Genomic DNA, 22,378 nt, shown 5'->3' on the forward strand with positions numbered 1-22,378 from the left:
GTTTTTCAAGCGGGAGCAGCTCTTCTCGCTAAAGAAAAGTCCTGTGTCTCGCTTGCCGCATCAGCTGGCTTCTTGTCTTGTCAGACGGTATTCGGGACTATCCTTGCACCTGCGGGCTGCAGCAGCCTCTAAGAGCGCTGGTACACTGGAGGTCTTGGAGAGCCATGTAGAGAAGAAAAGCGTCTGAATGACCAGCGAACCTTAGTGTCTGCAATGGGGGGTCGGTTTTGACAATATAACCGCAGAGCAAGGGTTGATTCCATCTTGTTTATAGGAACGTAAAGGCAGCATAACGGTTTCGGGTCCGGCTTTTCTCGCCTTCTATCTTTTTTCCTTCCAGTGTATGCGCGCCTTGTCTTGTGCCACACCAGAGCGTTAGAAGCGGCGATCTTCTCCGTGAACTTTTTCGAAAGAGTTCCAGATGACAGAGCCTTTCGCTGTCAATCTTCTCTTCTTTTATCTTCTTCGGAACTTTTCCGCTTTCCTGCTCACAAGACAAGCAACCGTCCCTGTTGGTGGGCCTCTCAGCTCATCTCAACCACCAAGATACTTTTCGTATGTGATCTCCTCCGTCTTCTCCCTGGAGGAAAAGATGGAGTTTCGCTTTGTAACTATAACTTCAGGACTCTACAGCTTAGGCTCATCTGCTTCTTTTCGTCTACGTTCAGCCGTTCCTCCTGTCAAGACTCTTGGCCGGCACTGCGCCTCGTTCAGTCTTAGCACATTGGCTCCCGATCCTTTGACACGATGGTTTCTTTTTCCACAGTAACCCAGCAAGTCTCCTTGTGAGTTGTGTAGACACTTATCCCACCTTGATTCTTTCCTTGTCTTCTTCAAGACCTTGTCACTATCTGTCGATTACAGTACCGTGGTTCTTTTCTGGCGCTTCTGTCAGTTTTCTCCGCCTTCCACGTCTCCTCCTCAATGTTTCAGGAGGTGGAGAGAAACATCCGCACTTCGCTAGTCCTCTTGTTTCTATCCGTTCAAGACCTGCTCTACAAGGCACGAACGGGCAAGCAGGCAATCGTGGTGCCCTGGGTCTTTCGGGTGGCTTGTAAAGTATCTTCCTTCTTCTCTGTGTGTCCGTAACACGAGGGGGAAGGGATCAGGGAGACAGCAGGGGCCACGTCAGCAACTGACTTTTTGGTGCGGTTGTGCAGATGTAGTAGGGAGTCCGAGAAAAGGTCTATCCGCTCACCTAACTTGGGCGGTTGCTCGTCCCAGGTATCAACTCAGCTAGGTATGTGTACGTAACATATGGTTTGTGGACGATATGTTTCTTCTTCTTTGCTTGACCGGATTCGTTTTCTCTCCCTTTCTGTAAACATTTACCTTGCTCACTGGCTGCGGCATTGTACGTACTCCCTCCGTGTAGGGCGAATATCTCTCGGTCGGGGGCCGAAAAGCTGACCTGCTCTTATGAGCGCGCAGAGTCGCAGCCGTCGGCACTGCATGGATTCATCTCTCTTCTTCAAGAAAACTTTTCCAGTATGTATTTTGGTGAACTTCGTTCTCCCGTATGATCCCTTCTCTCGTAAACCCTGTGCCTACTACTAGCGACTGTCTGAAGGTGATAGGGTGTACGTACACTTCTCTTTCCACCATCTAAAAAAGACATTCCGTTTTCTGAGCAAGAAGACTACAAGCGTGTTTTCCCCGTCCGAAAAAAACCCGAAATGTCAACCCCTTCGTCTTTTCAGGGGGGTCAATCATCGATACCATATCCCCCCCGGCCATCTTCCCTTTCATCTGCAGAGCCTCAGCTGCACCGTAGACCAGCTGAAATCTCTCAACCTGCTTCATCACAGCCTTCAAACCCTTTCCCTAGCCTTCCGGAAAGAAACCCAGCATTTTCTGGCTCTCCTCCTGCCGCCTTCCGTGACCACCGTACTGCTACCCCAACAGTAAGCCCGGGTGGTCGCATGGTCCTGAGACAGCCTGAAAGGATAGGAGATCGTAAGAACTTCGAAAGGAATATCTCTCTTAGTACAAACAGTGATTGCCAATCAACTACAACAACAGCTGGAGGGGGCAGAAGTACTAGCAGCGGAGCGTTAGGGACCGGATGGGGGAGCTCGGAGAAGGGAAGTTTAAGTAGCTTAGGTAGCGGAGGAGGGGGAGGACTAGTTGGCCCAATGGGTCCTGGTGGGGCTGGGGGAGGAGGGGGCAGCAAACAGCTAGACGTCTCTACGACTTCGAATACTGACAACCTATCTCCTTCAGTTGTTCTCAACTCCCTTCAATCGAGCCACCCTCAAGGAAACTTTCTGGCTCCTCCGCGTCCTTCGCATACTCTTCAACAGCCTCATCAGCTAACTTCTTCTTCAGCTGCACAAGGCTATGCTCGTGACTCTCGTCTTAGAGCCAGGGGAGGCGGCGGAGGAGCCAGTCTTATTAACAACTACGAGATGAATAGCTGGAGTAGTAGTAGTAGTAGCAGGAGAGCCCATGAAGAACAAGGACAGACGGATCTTCCAGGGATGATGAACAATAGGAATCATGGGGGAGGAGGTATAAGAGCACCTGGAGTAAGTGTATGTCCCGAAGGGACAGGAGGAATCTTTCGCCCCGGGGCTTCTAGTACAAGTAGCGTTGTTGTAGCGAGTGCTACGACGACTGAAAGCGGCACTACGGCGGTTGTAGCCGTAGCTGGGAATCTCACGACCGCTGCCCCAGCTTCTTCTATCCCCTCAGGCGGAGGAGGAGACCATGGAGGCTTTATGTTAGGGAGAGGTAATGAAAGACCCTCATCGGGATCTGAAATTTCTCTGCGTTCTTCTCTAGAAGGCGCTGTAAACGAGTACCTAGAGAAACAGCGAGGACTTCAACCAGGAGGGCTAGACAATGGTGCAGACTGTAGGAATGGCTATCAAGGAGGAATGTCTCTTCCAGGGGGTCTAAGTCTTAACAACAGTGATCCTAGTAGTGGTGTCAATTATTACCAGCCGCCCAGTAACAGAACAACTTTACAAGGAGGAATGTCTCTACAAGGAGGAAGAACTTCGGAGCGTGGAATGTCCGTACCGTCAGTGTCGTCATCGCACATCCCGAGCAGAACAGAAGAAGGAAGACAAGAGGAGACTAACCATCCCCGTGGATCGGTGCTTTTTGATCCTTCAAAACAGCCTTATTCCCTCTCCCCTCTTCCTGGTGCTGCTTCTCTTCCTCAGCCGCCTCTACCAGATCGCTCGTTTGTGCACGGGGGAGGCATGGGGTTCCTAGGTGGAGGAGGAGAGGGAGAAAGACGTCAGCCTACTGATTTCTCACAAGGATTTACCTCTGGTGCTGCTGTACCTCAAGATCTGTTGAGAGAAGGTGGATTGTCGTCCTTGGGAGCTAGGACGTCTGTACGGACACACGAGTCAATCCAAGGCACTTTTTCAGAGGAAGCACAGAGAAAAAGAACGACACTGCCAGTCCCTTTTACTACTGACCCATCATCGACCCTTTCAGGTCGAGAGCCTTCTTTTGGTGGAGGGAATAGCAGTACGTGTACCGCAGATGGCTATGAAAGGCAGGGAGGACCACTTGCCGGTTCTTCCTCCTCTTCTCCTCCTCCTCCTCCTCCTCCTCCTCAGTTTTCTTCCAATGAACATCATACAGGACGCCTAGTCAGTACGCAGCAACATCGGGGGGCTTCAGGCTCGACTCAGGAGACAATGAACTCCGTCCCACAGATCATTATCAGTAACGCTTATGCTACTGATAACAGCGAGAGTAACAATAGGTCTCCTCCTCCGGCGACAGGACAGCAGCAGTCCTCATCTACCAACCAGTCTTCTGTTTCTTCATGGATGGTGGAAGGGAAGAATGGAGTACTCACCAATAGAGGGATAGGCTATACTCCGTCTCCTTTATATACGACTTCGCTTTCTCAACAGCCTGCACCTGAGTATCCGTTCAGAAAGATCTCTCAGCCGTCTTCCTCAGTGCCCGCGCCTGAGAGGGCCTATCATCCGTATGTTGGATCGTCGTCAACTTCCACCAGCCAGCAGGTGCAGTCGTCTTCTTCGGGATACAGTACCGCGCTGCCTCTACAAACGCGCGTAGGAGGAGAGGGGCGTACGTACTATGCTCCAGATGCATGGAGAGAGGTAGACGCGACAAGAGGAGAAGTTTCCTCTTTTCCTCAGAGAAGTACTACAGGACAATATGAAGCTTCTCTATATCCTCAAGAAGAGAGAAGAGCCGTTTCCACCGCGTATTCTCCCTCTCCTCTTTATATACCTCAGAATATCAACGGAGTGCCGGTACCCCCGCCCGTTTCTCATCCACCTCCCTCAAACACACACAGCTACTCATCATCCGTCCCTACTTCGTCAACGTTACTTCAATATCAGCCAGTAGTTGGTGCCGGTCTGAGTGGACAAACTATGAATTCTCTCCCTGCTGGGAGAGAACGATCTCCACCTGCACAAGGAGGGTATACAGCGAACGACACGTCATCACGTATGATGGCCGTGGTACCTTACAACGGTGCTTTCTCACAAATGAGGGGTGGGATATGTACTGCTAGTCGAGCTCTGGAATCTCAAGTAGAAGGCAATCAAGCTGGAAGACCTAGTGGTTTTCCTCCAACCTCTATGAACAGCACTGTAATACGTGGGGGTGGAGGAGGCGCCCTTCCACTGAGTCCGTTGCATGGGTCTCCTCGAGCAGATGGAGGATCCCAGAGAGGGAGATCAAGCGATAGATCGCATCAGTCACCTTTCTCGTCTCCTTTTTCGCCTCGGGTGACTTGCATGCAGTCCCAGAAGAAACGGCGTGGAAAGAAGAAACGCATGTGGGGAGGGAAGTGGGGTGAGAAGTTACAGGCTTTCTATGGAGGAGGCGGGGGACAAAGTTGTAGCAGCGGTGGTAGTAGCAGTGGAGGTAGCGACAGTGAAGATCAGCAGCGCGAGAGGCAACCCAAGGACTCTACAGGATATAGTACACCTCAAAGTCGTATTAATAACTTCACTTATGCTAGGATGCAAGGTAATGAAAATCACTCTCCTCTTTCTTCTTCTTCTTCCGCTTCCCCTTCTATGGGTACCTTTGCCGGACATGGCCCCCTTCAGTATGCACAATCTCTTCTACCAGGAAGAGGGATGGTTGTGAACGATGGCCGTGTATACATACCTGGAGAACCACCGTCAGCCACCTCGGCTTCGATAGGAGGTCGAAATGAAAGAAACTCCCACACTCTCTCCCCCCGGTTCCAGCGCCCTGCCTCTTCTTCGCCATGCGGAATGATGATGATGCTATCTTCTGTTTCTCCTTCTAGATCAGAGCACCACGGAAGGAAGATCGGGGGTCCACAGTCGAAGTCAGAATCTGTAGAAAGGCAAAAAAGCCATGTTATCATGTATTACCCGTCAGCGTCTCCTCAAGAGGGAGGAAGAGGCGGAGAGAATAGCAACTCTTCAGTCTCGCCGAACAAAGAGGGTGGGACTTCAGTCAAAGACACAGATGAGAAGAACAGAACTCATACGCAACCGCCAAGCCAATCAAGAGGTGCTCTGATACTTGAAGCTCTAGGTGGTTTTGTAGAAGGCGTTGTTGATCACCTTCTCCCAAAGAAAGACAAACAGCATGCTGACAAAGACTTCTCTTCTTATTCTCCACGTCTTTCCTCTGACTATTCTCCTTCACACGATCAGTATGACTCTTGTGCTTCGTCTAGTCGAAGGAGACATCTCTACGATTCTTCTTCCCCAGCAGGAAAAGGAGAATCCTCATTGCACCGCCCTAGCCATCCTTTGCCTCCTCGGGCTGCCCCGTTCAAGATCCCCGCACCTCCAGGGGCTCGAGCAGCTGCTTCGGCTTTAGCTGTTGGAGAGGAAGAACCATTCTTGGCACCTAATTGTCCTAGGTGTACATACACCTCTTCGACTCAATCAGAGGATGGCGACGACTTAGAAAACACTTACGCACGAAGCCGAGGACTCCCACTACCACGCCATCACCCTAGTTGTCACTATCTACGACTAAAGCAAGGAGAACGAATGGTGAGCATTGCTGATGAAGTAGAAGAAGAACTTCAACAAGCACGAATGCAAAGAGATCCCTTTCAACAGCATGACTTATCCCGCCGTTCTCCGTATCTTGGAGATAGACAACGCTTCTATTCCACGAAGTCATACGCCGTCTCCAGGAGTATCTATGATGATGACAACCAGGATACCCTACGAGAACGTAGACACCATAGTGAGAGTCCGCCACGCCGCCGTCAATACTTGGGAGAAGATGAAGACAGGGCAGGTTGGGGGATGGTAGGCAGACGGTCTTCATTCTCTTGTCTTCAACTACCTTCCCTGTCTCAGTATGCCCATGATGAAGAAGGCGAAGAGCACGGAAGAAGAGGTCGAAGTTATGATGTCAACACGACGAGAAGAATGGACAGAGATCTGACCCCAGAAGAACGCGGACGTATAGCTGGATCCGTTACCGCTGCGGTTGTGATAGAAAATTTAGCGAAGACCGCCAAGACACTCGCACGTGTAGCCTCAGCAGCTCCTGGAGTTGCAGCCTCAATGGCTTCTGTCGCCGCTGAAGTTGTTCAGGCTGTTCGTAAAGGGGTAGAAGAGGAGAGTGGTGATAATGAGGAGGGTGTGAAGAACGAAAAGAGGCTTATGTTGATACATCAGGCCGGCGAGAAAGATGAAGATGTGAGACGAATAGCGAAAGAAGCTGACGTTGGAGACGATAGAAAGACAGAAGGAGAGATATCCAAAGAGAGAGAGAAACTCATCGGTACTGGTGAGAGTTCACGGAAGGTAGCCAGCGCAGGTACTACCAAGAAAGAAAAGAAGACCAAGGAGGATGACAAGGCAAGCCGGGAGAAGACAAAGACGAAGAAGAAGAAAAAGGGAGGAGATAAGTTTGAGGAAAAAACCAAGAAGAAAAAGAAGGATGTGAAAGAAGGCAAATCAGCAAAGAAAAGCAAGAAACAGAGTGAAGCTAAGAAAGAGAAGGAAGCTCCTGTTACTGGAATGAAAGAGCCAGAGAGCGAAGAAGAAGACATTTCATCTGTGTATTCTTCATCTTCTTGCTCGTCCTCTTCTCTTTCAGATACAGAAGAAGAGAGCTCAAGCCCTCCAACAACTACCCAAGAAGAAGAACCAGAGTCTTCGGTAGAAGAAGAAGAAGAAAAGATGAAAGGGAGGAAGATCAAGCAGCAGTCTTCTCCTAGGAATACAAACAGCAATCGTCAGCTGACACATGAAGAAGAGAATCCTTTTGAAGGATGGGTATCTTTCGGACAACTTTGGCAGCGGCTTATACTCGAAGATTGTTGTGTAGAAGAAGTCCAGCGATTAAAGAAAGTTTTTGATCGTTTTTCTTCTTCGTCGTCTTCCTCTTCTCCTCCTTTTCTCTCACGTGAATCGTTCCATCAGCTCTTCACCTCTCACTACCCTGCATGCATTCCTTCAGCTGAGCATATCGATTTCTTCTTCGAAGCTCTTGACCGGCATAGAGAGAATAAGGTGTATCTCAGGGATTTCCGTCTAGGCTTGTATGTCTCTCAGCCCGAAATCGTTCAAGATCTTAGTAAAGCTAGCGGATTACTTCGCATGCAACTCATTTTTCGTGCGTATGATCTCGATGCCGATGGATTTCTCTCCACCGATGAGCTTAAAGGACTTCTAGGTCATCTTCATGCAGCCGGGCTTCATACTAGAGATCGACAAGCCATCAAACACAAGAAAGCTCTTCAGCGCACTGTACAAGTGGGTTTCCAAGAGAAGAAAGGAAACTGCTTCTAGTCGCGAATTAGACAATATGCGATACACACTTAGCATCCACCTGTGTAGATATACGGATATATATATACACATATCTGTTCCGTATACATTTCTATCGTAGACGTATTCCTCTCTTCTGATCCCCATGGACGTATATGTAGATAGTCACATGAACTTGTCTAATCTCCCAGAAAGGTAAAAGAGGACACGTGATGCCCCACGTGCATCAAGTTCCTCGATGAGGATGTAGGTGTAGACCCGCACTCGTTTCACTCTGATCGGCGGCGTGTAGGTGTCGAAGTGGTGCGCGTTAGCCACGAAAAGTTCTGTTATAAGATCTACCTCCTTCGGTGAATGCATGCATGTATGCATGAATCTGCATGTATGTATGAGTATGTATGCATGAATGGATGTCTTTATGTATATGTATAGTGAGTATGTATGAATATGTGCGAATGCACGTGCGTGCAAGTATGATCATTCTGCGTGGCTAGCTCACCTATCTTCCCGCACTCTTCAATCCACCTTTATGAAGAAACTCGGCATCAGTTTGTGAGTAGCTTGTCGTTTGTTGTGGGTTTTTTCCTTCTTACTATTGTACCTGACTTTTGACTGCTGTGTGTGTACTTTTCTTTGTATCCCCTCTCAGTCCGAAGCAAATCTCCTTCTCTCTCGCTTCACCAAGTTTAGCTATACGGCTTTTCTCAGCTGTGTTACCTCTGGGGTTTTCAATTCAACACATCGTCTTCTAAGGTGCTCGAAATCTCTTCCGAAGCTGATAAAGGAAGAGGAACAGGCAAAGAAGAAGAAACGAAATACGACTACGTTGGCTCTGCCTTCCTCGCATTATCCTGATCGTCAGGCTCCTCATGTAGAATCCGTTGGTCAGTCTTTGTATCATCAAGGCCAGAACGAAACTGAGGCGGGGAGCCTTCCTCCTCCCACAGCAGACCGCCGTTCACCTTCTCCCGTTGGCTGGCAATTGCAACCTATTCAGCAACAGCAACAGCCTTCTTGTTCCCCTCCATCATCGAGAGATGTGTATGCCTCCCAGTCATATAGTATGCTGCCTCAAGAGCCCTTGCCTGCAAATCCTCAGCAAGTATTAGCAGCTGCTTATCCTTCTCCTTCCACCCAGTTTGTACCTAGTCCATATCTTTCTCAGGTGATGAACTCTCAAGGAAGGGCCACAATCGCGTCTCCTCCTTCTGCGCCCTCAGGAGGTACGTATACACTTCAGAATCCCGCCCTCAATATATCTTCTTCGCATGCCATCATGAGCCCTCCTCAGCAAGCTTATTCTTCTTCGGTCTTACCGAATCAGCCTAGTGGAACGATTCCTCCCCATTCTCAACCTGTACCTCATCGCCCTCAAGATTCATTCCGCCCTACGCAAAGCAACTTCATCTCTCAGCCAACTGGTCCTCCAATGCCTTCTCCTCCTCTTCCTTTCCCTGTTCCCGCACAAGGAGGGGGTGTGGCTCTCTCCCCGTCTTCTCCTCCTCCTCCTCTCCCTCGTGACACTATGGTCATTGCGGCACACCCACCTCACATACAAGAGAGCTTCCCTTCAGTGTACCAAGGACAACAGGCGGCTCCTCTCGCTACCGGAGGAGTTCGTTCTTGTTTTCCGGAGAAGGTCAGAGACGGAAATGATGATGTTGATCGTAAGAGGGCCTTCGATGAAAAGGCAAGACAAGGCTTAGTCGGAGAAGAAGGAATACATCTAGGAATTTCAGCCCCAAACGTCGTCTCCTCGCTCTCTCCTCCCAGTGATACCGGGTATGTAGAACTCCCTCAGGCATATTCTTCTGTTCAACGGCTCTCTGCTTTTGAAAAGAGATCTCTTCCGGCTTCATCTCCTACCCATTGCTTCCGAGGTGGAAGAGCAGAAAGCTACGATCTTATTACTGGGCCTCTACGTGGGCGTCATGGAAATCCCCTGAAGCCTGTGACAAGCCCGGAGCCTCCAGTACGTCTCTAGTTCATGCATCTTCTCTATTTGGTTCACCGGTTTCCTCTGTATAGAAGCCCTCGAGGATAGCACGCCTCTATATGTGTGTCTCTTTGGTTACTCCGTACCACATGAAGCTTCCCGTATGTGCTGTCTATATCTACGTATATATCCATCTATATAAACATGTCATGCATATTCGGATGCAGACGTAGAGCGTCGGGGAGCCAAGTGGACTCACTCGTTATCAGGAAGATCACCACTGTACGACAAGGCAGAGAGATAGACAGATAGGTCGATAGATAGATCGCAGTGCTGTGGACATCTTCCTCCCTCTCCGGTAAAAACAATTTCAGAACTATGTTAACCCCCCATGTACGACTTTACGAATGCAGGTTCTTACGTCTCTCTTGCTGTGCGCTTAATCTTCACCTAGGCAAGTTTGCTGCTGAGGTTCCATCAGAGTAGTGGACGAGGTTTCTAGATAAGGAAAGTTTGTGTAGGTGCATAAGTGCCTATATCTCATCTTTGCTTGCATGGGTCTGTCGATCGACTCAAAGAGACTGTGTTTACACCCATAGAAGAGGAGGCCTGTCAACACAGAGCGGAAAGAGACATCCCCCCTCACTTGCCTTATCTCTGAACAACACCGACAGATTGTCTGGGCTATCAAAGTTGATACAGAACTCTCTCACTTCGACTTTTCAGATCCATCTTTTTGAGTTCTTTCATGTATATATATATTCATGGTTAGAAAAGTAAGTCACTATGTGAAGGATACTTTTGAGGAGATCCTTGTCTACTTTGCAGATCGCACGAAAGGCTGTCTATCCTATCCCTACCCCCGGCCAAACAACGCTGGCTCAGCGGATACTGAGAAATCTTCGTTCTCGCTTGTGCGGGAACTCGAAGGAGGAGACAGAGTCTTTGATTTCGAAGTATCTTCAACAAGGAGGACCAGCCATCCCGCACTCGCAACAAGAAAGGTCTCCGTTTCCTCTTATAGCAACTCCTGATGAAATCCTGACAATCTTGGAGGCCGTTAAATGCATTTTTTCTGTTGAGACGACTGTCCTGGAGGTACGGAGAAAAGTAGAACAATACCGACAGTTCTCCTGTCTCTTGTTTGCCTCACAAATGCAATGCTTATGTTGTCGTATCCACGTATACGTCTGCGGGTCTAGCAGGCCTCGTCTCTCCATGACGGTTTCTGTCTTTACTCAGTTCAGTCTAGTATTGGGAGGAGAGATGTGAGAGAAAGAGTTAGCCCCAGCTAAAATACAAGTAAACAGCAACCACGAGCTTGCAAGTTGGGTACGTATCTACATATCCGCATACGGACCCATCTATGTGTCTATTTCTCTCTCTAGATATGGGTATGTGTAGTAGGTATGTCATCTCAAAGAGATAGACACTACTGCAAGCTTCATGTTGTGTGGAGGGAAAATGGTGAATAGATTTCTCCTATAGCCCTCATGATTCTAACTTCGAATCGGCTGGTTTGTATCTCTTTCTCTTCTTTTCTCCGATGTTCACTTTCTCTTCTCTAGGTGAACTTGCCTGCGAAGATATTTGGAGATCTCCATGGTCACCTAGCCGATCTCCTCGAATTTTTCAGGTCCTTTGGGTGGCCTGACGAAGTTGACAAGACAACTCGGCAATACGAGGATTTCCTCTTTCTCGGTTAGTAGTAGCGACCGATACCAAGCACGATTTACTCTTCAGCCAAATAGCTGTATCGATGCACTCTGAGCTACTGATGTCTATGACGTGTAGCTCTCTTCATATAGACAGATAGAGGGCGATAAGACACTGCATACGGATGTCTCAATTCAATTATACACATGTGTCGCTGGATACGTATGTATGGATATGTATCTGTACACCTGAAGATGCTCTGTTGCAGGAGGAAGGCCTATTGGCCTCAAGAGTCTAGCTTCGTATAGAAAAGATACTTGATGTTGTGTGTGCTTCTGTTTTCTTCACTTTTGCCATCTGGATACTGTCTACGTATAAACGGAGCTAGATAGTCAGCTCCACGTTCCTAGACGGAGACGGTAGTTTTCTTACGTCAACTTTCCGTATCTCTCCTCGTACGTGTAAAAACACTTACTTGTCTCGCTGCTTCTTTGCTGTGCTCCCTCCTCCGTCTTGGTCACTCTGTCACTCTCTCTGTCTCTTCTTTCTCTTCTTCATAGGGGATTACGTTGACCGAGGAGAGTGCAGCCTAGAAGTCATCTTGATTCTCTTCTCGCTCAAAATTCTCGTAAGACACGCAGATATCTCTGTAGCCATCTTTCATTGTGCTTCTACCAGTCTTCCTATAAGCACGAAGGGAATCGATGTGGAAGTGTAGAAGTCGATTCTCACTGTCTTTTAGACGTGATGTTTTTGTGCTCATGTCTACTTTTGGTTTTCTCCTCTACTTATCAGTCAGGCCGAGCGTAAGCCAGCGCTTTGAAAGTCTGTCGTTCGCCTGACAAAAACTTTCCTCCTCGGACATCTGAATGGCGTCTCCGTTTCACCGGGAGGAGACAGTGTCCGCAATGCACAGGGTGTATGTACAGTACCGATGTATACACATGAGAGCTGTCCAGGTTGGGACGTGACCACTTTGTTTGCAAGGTGCTTCTTTCGTCTTCCTGTGGACACCGGTGTATGTACACCCGTTCGTCCTGAAATTGTTTTCTAGATATACCATCATACACCTGACATTGTGTGCGATGTGCATGTGGTATTTAAAAGCGACTACTCTAGTTACCGTCCTCATTCTTTTCTCGCTGGATGAAAGGTGATGGCAGCTCGAGTAGTCACAACGACGTCTGTCTGCTGATACTTACTGTACCTAGATAAGCCTCCATTTTTGGAGAGAGAGATAGATAAATCTTGGGTAGAGATAGAGATCTGTAGACATTTATACCTGGGGGTAGATGCTTCTATGTCATCGGGTTTACTATGGAAGGCGGGACGGTCTGGCTCGGCTGTGAATCCATATGCATATAGACGTATGTGCATACACGTCAGTGTTGTAGTGGATGTTGTCTCTTTCTTTCTTTCCTCTGTTCTTTCCTATAGTTCCCGAGCCGAGTGTTTCTACTAAGAGGAAACCACGAGGATCGCGCAATGAACGCCGACTATGGGTTTGCTGCGGAGATTGAGAAGAAGCTAGGTAAGAGAAACGAAGACCCTGGCCCCTCTATTTCCATCTTCTCTTTCTTCTTTGTCTCTCTATCTCTTCAGATTCATAGAGACATGTTGCTATCTATTGAATAAGAGATTTCCTTTCTTTGCTGCTCGGGTCATTTGGCATAAACGTGTAGAAGGGGTGTGCGATTCGTGGCTACACGAGTGTCGTCTTCGATAGCTTTCTTTCACTATGCATGTGTCTATCTACGATGGGGTGTTCATTTTGAACGGCGACACAAACTATGCCTTCGCAAACGAAAGCGGAGGTTTCGAAGATCAGCTGCCGTTCATCTCTTGTTCTCGTTTGCGGAGAACAAGGGGCTAGCGACGTACGATGACTCAAGCCGAACAGTCCAAGCTGGAAGAGGAGTTCTTCTTGTCTGTCTTTGTTTTGCTTTCTTCTTTTTCTTCAGGTGTATATGGTGGAGACTTCATGAAGGCTCGACTTGTCTGGCAGTGTGCCAATGACGTCTTTGATTTTCTTCCTCTTGGAGCTCACCTTCCAGCTGCTCGCATCTTCTGCTTACATGGATGTCTAGGAAACTCAATCAGGTTGATCGACGACCTACGTGGCTTAACCAGACCTATACAAGTTGCGGGGACCGATATAGGTGTGTATCTGCTTACCTTTCTTATATCTAAACGTGTGTGTGTAACATTGAGCGCCTAAGTATGCATGGTGGAGTCCTACATATGTACTCACGTACGTACATACATACATACATGCGTACAAAGGCTGAGAGACTTTGAATCACTAAAGCGAAGCTTTCAATTTCTCCATATATACACCTTTCTGTCTTCTCTCACATGCTGGCATTTTGTTTTCTTTTTCTTTTTTGGTGTTCTTCGCGTAGGTGTATAGGGAGGCACGTTCTCCCTTTTTTGTCGCCTCGCACCCGTCTGTACATGCAGGCAGTTCGATTCTTAGATGAAGTCTAGGCGCCCTCCGTGACCTGTCGATTTTCTCTTCGTCAGTCTGTTGCCTATGAACCTATCTATAAATGTATAGTTGCAGGGAGGGAAGAAGAGAGGAAGATTGACAGGTAGATAGATAGGTATAGATAGCCTAGGTTGTAGAGTGATATTGCGGTTTCTACCAACCTGACTTTCAGCACTGTTATATAAAGAGAGAGACGAGTGTCTGGAATACACCTCTTCCCTGGTCACTATATAGGGACATCTTTGTGTTGTGCGTCGTCGTGTTTCAGACCGTAAAGCGCTTCAGGGCATTCCGTCGTCTTCTCCATTCTCGAGTGAAGAGACGGAGAAGATGTGCCTAGTATTGGATTGCTTGTGGAGTGATCCTGAAAGACCGCCTGATAACAAAGAAGATGTTGCAGGACCTGACTCTCCTAGAGGAGCGCATGCGATCAGGTAAATGATCACTTTTTCTTTCGCTTTATATCTCCGAGTGTGTTACGTCTCAGATTTGTCTTTCTTGTTCTCTCGCTATGAAAACTAATCGTGAGGCCTGTCTCTTTTTCTGTCAATCGATCTATGGCTGTCTATGTCTGTTCCTCCAGTTGTAGGTACGAGGAAATAGAACATGAGTGAGGACGGTCTGTATTCAGACTTGTAGTATGGAGCTATGTGTATGGAAGCGCCCCCTGGAGACGCACTGCCTTCCACCCCGTGCATGCAACCAACTTTTCAGTGAATACTTTCTCTGTCGCGTTCACGAAAGAAGGCAACGATCCTTTCAAAGCGTTGTACCGCTCTACCGTACACGATCTCAAACAGCCGGGAAGATTCAACCCATCATATCTTGGATCTATAGAAATTACTGCCTGTGTTCTCTCTACAATTATGGGGTAGCCGTGCGTGTCCTCACAGCCCTCTCTGTGCACATGTCTCTATGCTTCTATTTATCTATACATGTATAACCAAAATTTACATATATATATATATATATATGCATGTGCGTGTATATCTCTCTCTCCGAAGAGTGAACATAGAATTGAAGAGTATCCCTCTCAACTGTGGGCATCGAAGTGCCCTCTCTTGGATCTTTTTTGCTGTGTTTTTCTCTCCTTTTTGTGTGGGAAATTGCTATTAGGAGTTCCGCAGAGTTTATTCGAGAGTTTCTCAAGAGAAATCAGCTACACCTTCTCATCAGAGCTCATGAATGCGTCCTCCCAGGATACTGCTATGATTTAGATGGAGGATGTCTTACTCTCTTTTCTGCTTCAAATTACTGTGGGAGGTACCAGAATGATGGAGCTGCTCTGCATGTGTATCGAGAGGAAGAGTTGGTAGAGGGAGGAGGAGAAGAAGACGAAAGTCCTCATGGTGCAATGATACCAAGGCAGCCCCGTCCATCGGATCACATCACATGGCATATACTGGTTAGTGTACATCTCTGATCTGTGCTTTCTTCTTCTTCTTCTTCTCATTCGCGTGTCTTTCTTGGCACTTGCGATCTATCCTGCCCATAGAATGATGTATTCTACAATAACGTGCCAGCGCTCGTGCTCTCTCTCTCTCTCTCGGACTCCGTTCATCTGTGACCAGGGTGGTCTCCTCGTCTCTGTTTGGAACACTGCCGGTGTACGCGTATGTACAGTGGACACAGGTGTACGGGCGCAGAGAGATGTCTGTTTATGGATGGAGCAAGTGCATGCGAAGGAGCATAGCTACGTCCCAGAATATAGATAGAAGCTTGTCTGTACGGAGACAAGAGAGACGATGGAAGGGGAGGCGAAGTAGGAATGAGAGCATGGGTTGTCTAGTTCTGTGTCTTCATGTCTTTGTCGAGAATCTGATATTTGCCTATACCTCTCTTAGAAATACACTTGGTGTCGTTGTCAGCATGCGTCTTCATGCATGCACGAAAAACCTACCCTCAGGGTGATCTTTGTAGATATCTCTATTCTTGCTCGACGAACAGAGAGAAGAAGAGACGGGTGATCTTTTTTCCCAGTGTTGCCGGATCATCCTCATATCTACGGACATGGGGCCGGCTGTATGAGAGTTTGTGCTCTTTATCAGTCGGCACGATAGAAATTGCACATGGTTTTAGAGTCTAGCACTCGTAGCCCCGTAGAAGAAAGAAAGAGGGAAGAAAGAAGACCGATCTCCTATCTTCCTCGTCGAGTACTGCCAGGGTTCCTTCTTCACTTCCCATGAGGACCCCGTACCGCTTCCTACGTCTACCAGACAAGCTAAAACAGGGGATGAATCTTCCTCACTTGACGTCACCAAGCAAGGGATAGCTCCACAGGTGTACACACATGCAATACACTCTCTCCGTATATGTGCATATATATCTACATACACAGATAGATAGATAGATAAATATGAGTTTCTGTCGCTATACTTGTTATCCTGCACTAGTATGGTGTATGTGTGTGCTGTTGTACTTGTGTTGTTTCAGCTGGTTGAATTTCATCGTGGGAATGAGGAGCGAAGCAATGGCAGCAAGACTCATCAATTTTATTCTTCTTGTGTTCCTTCAAATAGTCTTGAAGTCACAAGACCGTCACCTCCTTGTTCTCCCCCTTATCCTCCTCTTCCTTTTTCTTCTCACCCATCTGGTTATCCCATTCCAGTCGGTAAGAATCCACAGAAAGAAGGAGAACCTTCCTTAGTCGATTTCTCATCTCCGGTCAGAGAAACAGGAAAACCTACACAACCCCGTCAGCCTCTCCCCTTTCCTACACATGCTCCTTCAGCTGGTATAGCTCCTTTCGGAAGCTACCAGCCAGATCTTTCCATCCAAAATGGATCACCATCTGCTCTGACTCCTTCCGCAATACAAGGACTGTCATCTGCTACGGCACATAGCATAGGGAATGTGACGGGGCTGGAGAAACCTCAAGGAGGAGAAAAAGACCATTCGCTTTCAGCCCAGTATCAGTACGCTGAGCTCGCCAGACTGGCCGCAGAAGGTGAGGAACCGCCGACCTTTTCTGGTGTCTCCTATCACTCTCCATCGGAGTCCGATGATCTCCCATACCTACATTGAGAGGGACAAATACAACTGCAAACTCCCTACACATATCAGGGTGTCCTGGGTAGATAGAGGATCTATATAACTACCTAGGCACATTTTCATGTGCGTAGGCAAATAGTTGTATATCATAGGTATGTCTTTCAGAGTGTGTACGAGTATGTTTTTTTCTGTGGGTGTGTGAAACGCAGGTAGAGAGTGTTTGTCTGGGGCATTCGTCTGTCTGTGTCTGTGTCTGGCTAGTTTCTTGGCTGGTAGATAAGCTGTCAGTCTCGCTTGAGGAGGGGAGTACAATTGTTACAAGAAAAGAGTTCTTTAAGACTCACTTCACCCATCTCCTTCGCTCTATCTAAGCAGAAGCAGAGGTCATTTTCTTCACCGTCTTGCACTAGAGGACAAGTGGCACCTTTTCGCGTCAGACAACTGCATGCGTTTCTTACTCTTCTTCAAACTCAGTTCAGCAAGGGAGAATTTAGAATTTCGTTGGTCTCACATCTGTATAGAAACTTAGCCGTGTTTCTTTGTTACTCTGTGTCAGGAGAGAGAAGAGGTAGTGAGTATTCCAGGTGTGCATACATCATCTTCTCTGTCAGTTGCTCTTCACGAACGAACACGGAAACAACCCTTTCTTTCACACAATCAGTTTTTCATGGGTTTCTGACTTTTTCTTTCTATCTCTCAAAAGAACCCCCTCTTTCCTTCTGTACATATATAGATATAGATGATCATTTGTGTATGTGACCATTGGCCTGGCGTCGAGAAAAGACTCTGGGTGTGGGGTTTCGGCTAAGGTTCTCTAGAGTTGTTTCCTTTCGTGCATGCAGCTGTCAATTCTCCTGCATCGGGTCGTTCACCTTCGCCCTCTCCTCTTCCTCCCTTTCCTTCATCTTCTGAGGCGGCGTTACTCTTGTCTTCAGCTCTTGCTGCCAGTTCTTCACAAGCGACGAAGTCTTCTTCTCCACCCTTCCCTGTCGGTCTCCTTCCATCTACACTGCTTTCGTCTCCTCCTTCTTCGCTTACGAATATCGCACCAACCAGTGGAGCTTCTCAAGTACTTCCTTCTACTTCAAACCCTTGTTGTCCTCAAGCACCCTCTGGAGTGTACCACCCAGGCCCTCCTTCCGTCATCGTATCTCCGCCTGCTTCACCTCACCATGCAGTCGGTCTCCAAGTCCCAGGTCCGCTTGTTGAGATTCCCTCTGAATTTCTTCGCAGTGCCGGAAGTGCTAGCGACGCTCACGATAGCTTTCCAATCCAAAGTAATCCTCTTATTCCTTCTCTCTCTCCAGGTACGTACAGTCCTTCTTCCCAGTCGCAGTTGTCTTCATGTGTCTTCACCAGGCAAGCAAAGGGGAGATAGAGGTCGTCGTTCTGTGGCCTCACCCCTCTCATGAAGAAGAGGAAGATGATGACGTGATGTCTTGTCATCTATGTGCCCTCGTGTCACTAGAGTCTAACGAAGTCATTGCTCTCTTATGATCAGGCAGGCAGTTCTCTCGTTCTGTGTGGCCGACGTTGCGGAGATCGACCGTGGTAGTCTAGGAACAGTTTGATATGAACTTTCTGTCCCCATGAAGAGGAACGGTTTGTGATGTCTTTACACGCGCAGATAACACAAGGATAGATTCTCCATGTCATAATGGAGACGGACTTAGACAAGTGATGATGGGAGAAGAAGGAGAAAGACAGCAGGGAGTTATGAATTCGAATCCGATTTCCTCGTCTTGTCGTGTGACCCCGAGAGATGAATTTCCGGAGAATGATAATCCTTCCCGTCGATCTCCTCCATTCTCTTCCTCGTCTCTTCCTAATCCTTTTCGACAAAACACCCTTCAACTTCAACAGCCTAGCTTACAAGATGACATGAATTCCATAGGATATAGCCATAATCATAACAGCAGGGGTAGCCGTACTGATGAGGTTCAACCCAACAGCCATGGTCATCTACATAGGCCTGAGCCGCTTTCTCCTTCCGTCGCTGTACCTCGAGCGCCCTCAGGAGGAAATAGAGATGTCTCGTTGTCGTCGTCTTCGCCATTCATACACGAAACGAGCGGCCCTTGTCCTGATGATAACAGAAATACCCCAAGAGGAGTAGGAGGAGGAGGAGAAGCAACGACGTCTCATCCGTTGGGTTCTTTTTCTCCACCAGGATCTCCTCATTGGATACCTCAGCCTCATACACCTCAGTCAACAATGAGAGACCGAGTAAGATCTGTGTCACCTCATCATTCACGTCACACCTCCCCTACAGGCCCTCCTACATCCTTACACCCTGTCAACGTGAGTGGCATGCGAAGAGCACGGGATGAAGAAGAAGAAGAACGACGTTGTTCTCCTCGTTCTCCTCATTGGAGAGCTGTCCATGGCATCCTGTCCCCCACAAGCCGACCTGAACATAATCGATTCCCCACCCGCAGCGGAGAGAACACTAGTGCCAACAATAAGGATGATGAAGAAGACGGGCTGAATGTCGTCAACTCACGGGGACACTCAGTCATCACAGGAGACGGTCCAAGGTATGGATGTCGTGAACAGATGCCGAAAAAGAAAGGGAAGACACCCACTGTTTGCTTCTTCTAAGCGGATAGCATGGGGAGGGGGGTTGCTTGCGTGTATACTGTATGTCTATCTACGTTCCTTACAAAGTACTGGATGGACACCCCGACTATGTGGTCTTTCATTCGATGTTCTGTCTAGGGGAAATAGATATGCAGCACAACATGTATGTATGGAATGAGCGTGCAGATGTCTTGCGAACTCTTACTGTGGCTATGAGGGCTCAATAGAAGATTTCACGATGGATCCACGTTAGGGCAGTTACTGTTATGTGCGGTAGAGTCGGAACGCACGATCTCAAGACGTTCTTAACCCGGCTCACATACTCACGGCATAGAACATCAGATAACATCTGGATCAGCTGAAGAGGGAGGCATGCACGGCGGAGACGAGTTTACATACCCGGCCTGCAAACATCTTCTTGTATTGTTGGAGAGAAATCGCTCGTGTTCTTTCAATCCTGTCTACGCATGGAGCTTTTCTTTTTCTTAGGCTGCATGGAACTGAGTCGCTGATGGAATATCCGTAGGCAGGCAGATGTTTGTAAATGGCGACATGTGGTGTGTGTACGAATCTATCTGTCTGTATGCATGAATCTAAGAAGAACAGTGATTGATCTCCCTCTTATCTTTTCTTTTCAGCTCGTCTTATTCATCTCCTCGAATACCAACACATCGTCGTCCTCGTCGTCGTTCCCTACCGCTTCTGTGTGACTTTGACGGACAGCCTTTTCCCCTGCCATCTGATCTGCGACCTCAAGCGAACTTGAAATCTCTGTCTCCTCGGCCTTCGTCTAGCAGCCTTGTAGGGGGTGCAGAACCTCACAGAGGAAGAAGGGAAGAAGATGCTTACCACCTTGGTGACTCTCCCCGCAATAATCATACATCCATCACAGCACAGCAACCGGCATATGCAGTAGTAGGAGGACCAGGTGGACCTTCTTCCCCTCCTGCTCCACCTGTAAGAAGAACATCCTCTAGAACTGAAGTTGAGAGAGCAGTAAGAGGGATAGATCATGCTCGTCTAGGTCGTAGCTCAAAGAGTCTTCGGGGCGACGACGTCTTTGCCTCATCACCTCCTTTCCCGTATGCGGCGCCTCAATCTCACCGTCTACAGGTCCCCTCTAGTCATGTTGAAGAAGAGAGTGTGTATTCTTTTGGAGCGCAAGAGGGAAACAGTGAAAGAAGAAGAAGACGAGGAACAGAAGGCGACCAAGATTACAACGGCCAGCTGTTAGGACCTTGTCATCTACCCCCGGCTCTGACAAGAGGGCAAGGAGCAGAGGGAGGTGAACGAGGAGCTCGACGCATCATCAGTAGTGGCAGTAGTAGCAGCTCTCGAGCAAAGATTAACCCTTGGAAGGGAAGAGAGACACGAGCGGAAGATTTTGAAGACGAAGAGTTTGACAGGAAAGCCCAGGATACAAGCAGTAGTGAGAAAGAGAAAAAGGGAAGAAGAAAATGGAGTGGGTTCTTCAGTAGAAGAGGGAGCGGAAATAAAGGAGGAGGGAAAGAAGAAGAAGAGAATCCTGATGCAGTACTAGCGGCCTTTTCCAAGACGAGAAGACGATCTAATCCGAGATGAAGATTCATCGGACCCAAGTGGATAGAAAAGGTCTCTCACCTCCATAGAAAATGAGGATACTTTTGTCTCCTCTGCACAACAAGCATCAAAATAATAGTCTTGTATCTTGGAGGCGACATGCACTGTGCCGCCAGCCAGCTAGCAGGCAAGCCTCAGGGTGGGGCCAGCGTTTTCTCTGGGGGGATGAAAAGAATCGAGCAGGTCAGCCTTCGTTTCGTTCCCTAGCTAGAAAGGATAACAAGAGAAGTCGTCAGTCACTTCAATAATCCTGAGACAAAGCGTAACTCTTTTCCATCGATCTCCTTGGAGGAAGGAAGAAGTTGATATGGCTGAAAGGTGTGCAATAGAAAGGAGAAAGATAAGAAAAGATTCTTTGGAAAAAATATCAGCTCAACAGTCAAGTCGCCTGTTGTCGGGTTGGTCGTCTCCATACTGTCATGTAAGAGCTGTTGTAGTCTACATGTTCGTAGTGTCTGCTCTTAATGAAAGCAGGACCAAGTCATCTTCTTCTTCTTCTCGACTCATTTCAGTCCGTTCTTTCTTCCTTTCCTTCTCTTCTTCACTCCAGTCATCTCCCTATGAAAGGGTCTCCGGGAAAGGGGAGCTAGAGAGAACAAGAGCCCTGCGGTAAAAGCATTGGAGTCATCTATGTATACTCCATTAGTGTACAAAGGATGCGTGTATGATTTCCTATTCTAATAGCCTGTGGTGAGAAAAGATATTCTGTCAGTCCGTCTATTTGTCCATCTATTGCCGTTGTATCAATCCATGTAAACCACCTGTCTATGTATCTATACCTGTCCATGCCAGCACGCCGTGGATGATGATGATGATGATGGGTATTACGTCTCAAAACCAACCAACGGGGATCTGTTTCCTTCTCTCTCTCTCTCTCTCTCCAACTCTCGTTTTTTTTTTCGGGCCGTACCTCGTACATTATATGTCAGGTTGTCTGTTTTCTTTTCCAATTCGCTTCTGTTACCAAGGTTTACTCGTTATTCTTACGAGTTGTAGAGTTGAGTTCTGTGGTCCAGATTTGAAGGAAAGCTCCGCTTGCTGTTCAGCTTGAGTTTACTGCTGTAAGGGGCAAAACGAACGACGAGAACCAACCCGCGACACACCACTGATATGCTTGTCTTTCTGTATAACTGTTGCATGTGCCCTTCGTCGTATGCAATCCTTCCTCAATAAACAAACCGGCTGCTGCGCATCTCAAGAGCCTTTCTTACTCTCCTGGTGTACATACTCTCGGTCAAAGAGAGAGAGAACGCCTACGTGGGGATACATAGACAGCTCAACCTAAAAAAAATGAAAGCTTCACCCCACTCTATAGTGGCGGTGTTCCCTCCGTCATTCTATTGTGATTCGTGCAGCCAGTGAGACAAGGAACGTGCACTCCGGAGGTTCATAAAGTAAATC

At 47.9% G+C, this 22,378-nt stretch overlaps 1 protein-coding gene across 1 annotated transcript; it reads left to right on the forward strand.

Moving 5' to 3' along the window:
- The first annotated feature begins 211 nt into the window (after nt 1-211).
- On the forward strand, nt 212-22,251 carry CSUI_002264 (ser thr phosphatase family protein). The gene is made up of 13 exons (XM_068062466.1): nt 212-7,712; nt 8,377-9,699; nt 10,492-10,761; nt 11,232-11,364; nt 11,880-11,947; nt 12,757-12,850; nt 13,281-13,478; nt 14,076-14,241; nt 14,924-15,212; nt 16,241-16,754; nt 17,641-18,105; nt 18,426-19,335; nt 20,017-22,251. Exons 1-13 carry the CDS (start codon nt 1,677-1,679, stop codon nt 20,957-20,959), a joined length of 11,409 nt encoding a protein of 3,802 aa, XP_067925553.1. The 5' UTR covers nt 212-1,676; the 3' UTR covers nt 20,960-22,251.
- The last annotated feature ends 127 nt before the right edge of the window (nt 22,252-22,378 follow it).

Source organism: Cystoisospora suis (genome assembly GCF_002600585.1).
Source record: "Cystoisospora suis strain Wien I chromosome Unknown contig_954, whole genome shotgun sequence".
NCBI lineage: Eukaryota > Apicomplexa > Conoidasida > Eucoccidiorida > Sarcocystidae > Cystoisospora > Cystoisospora suis.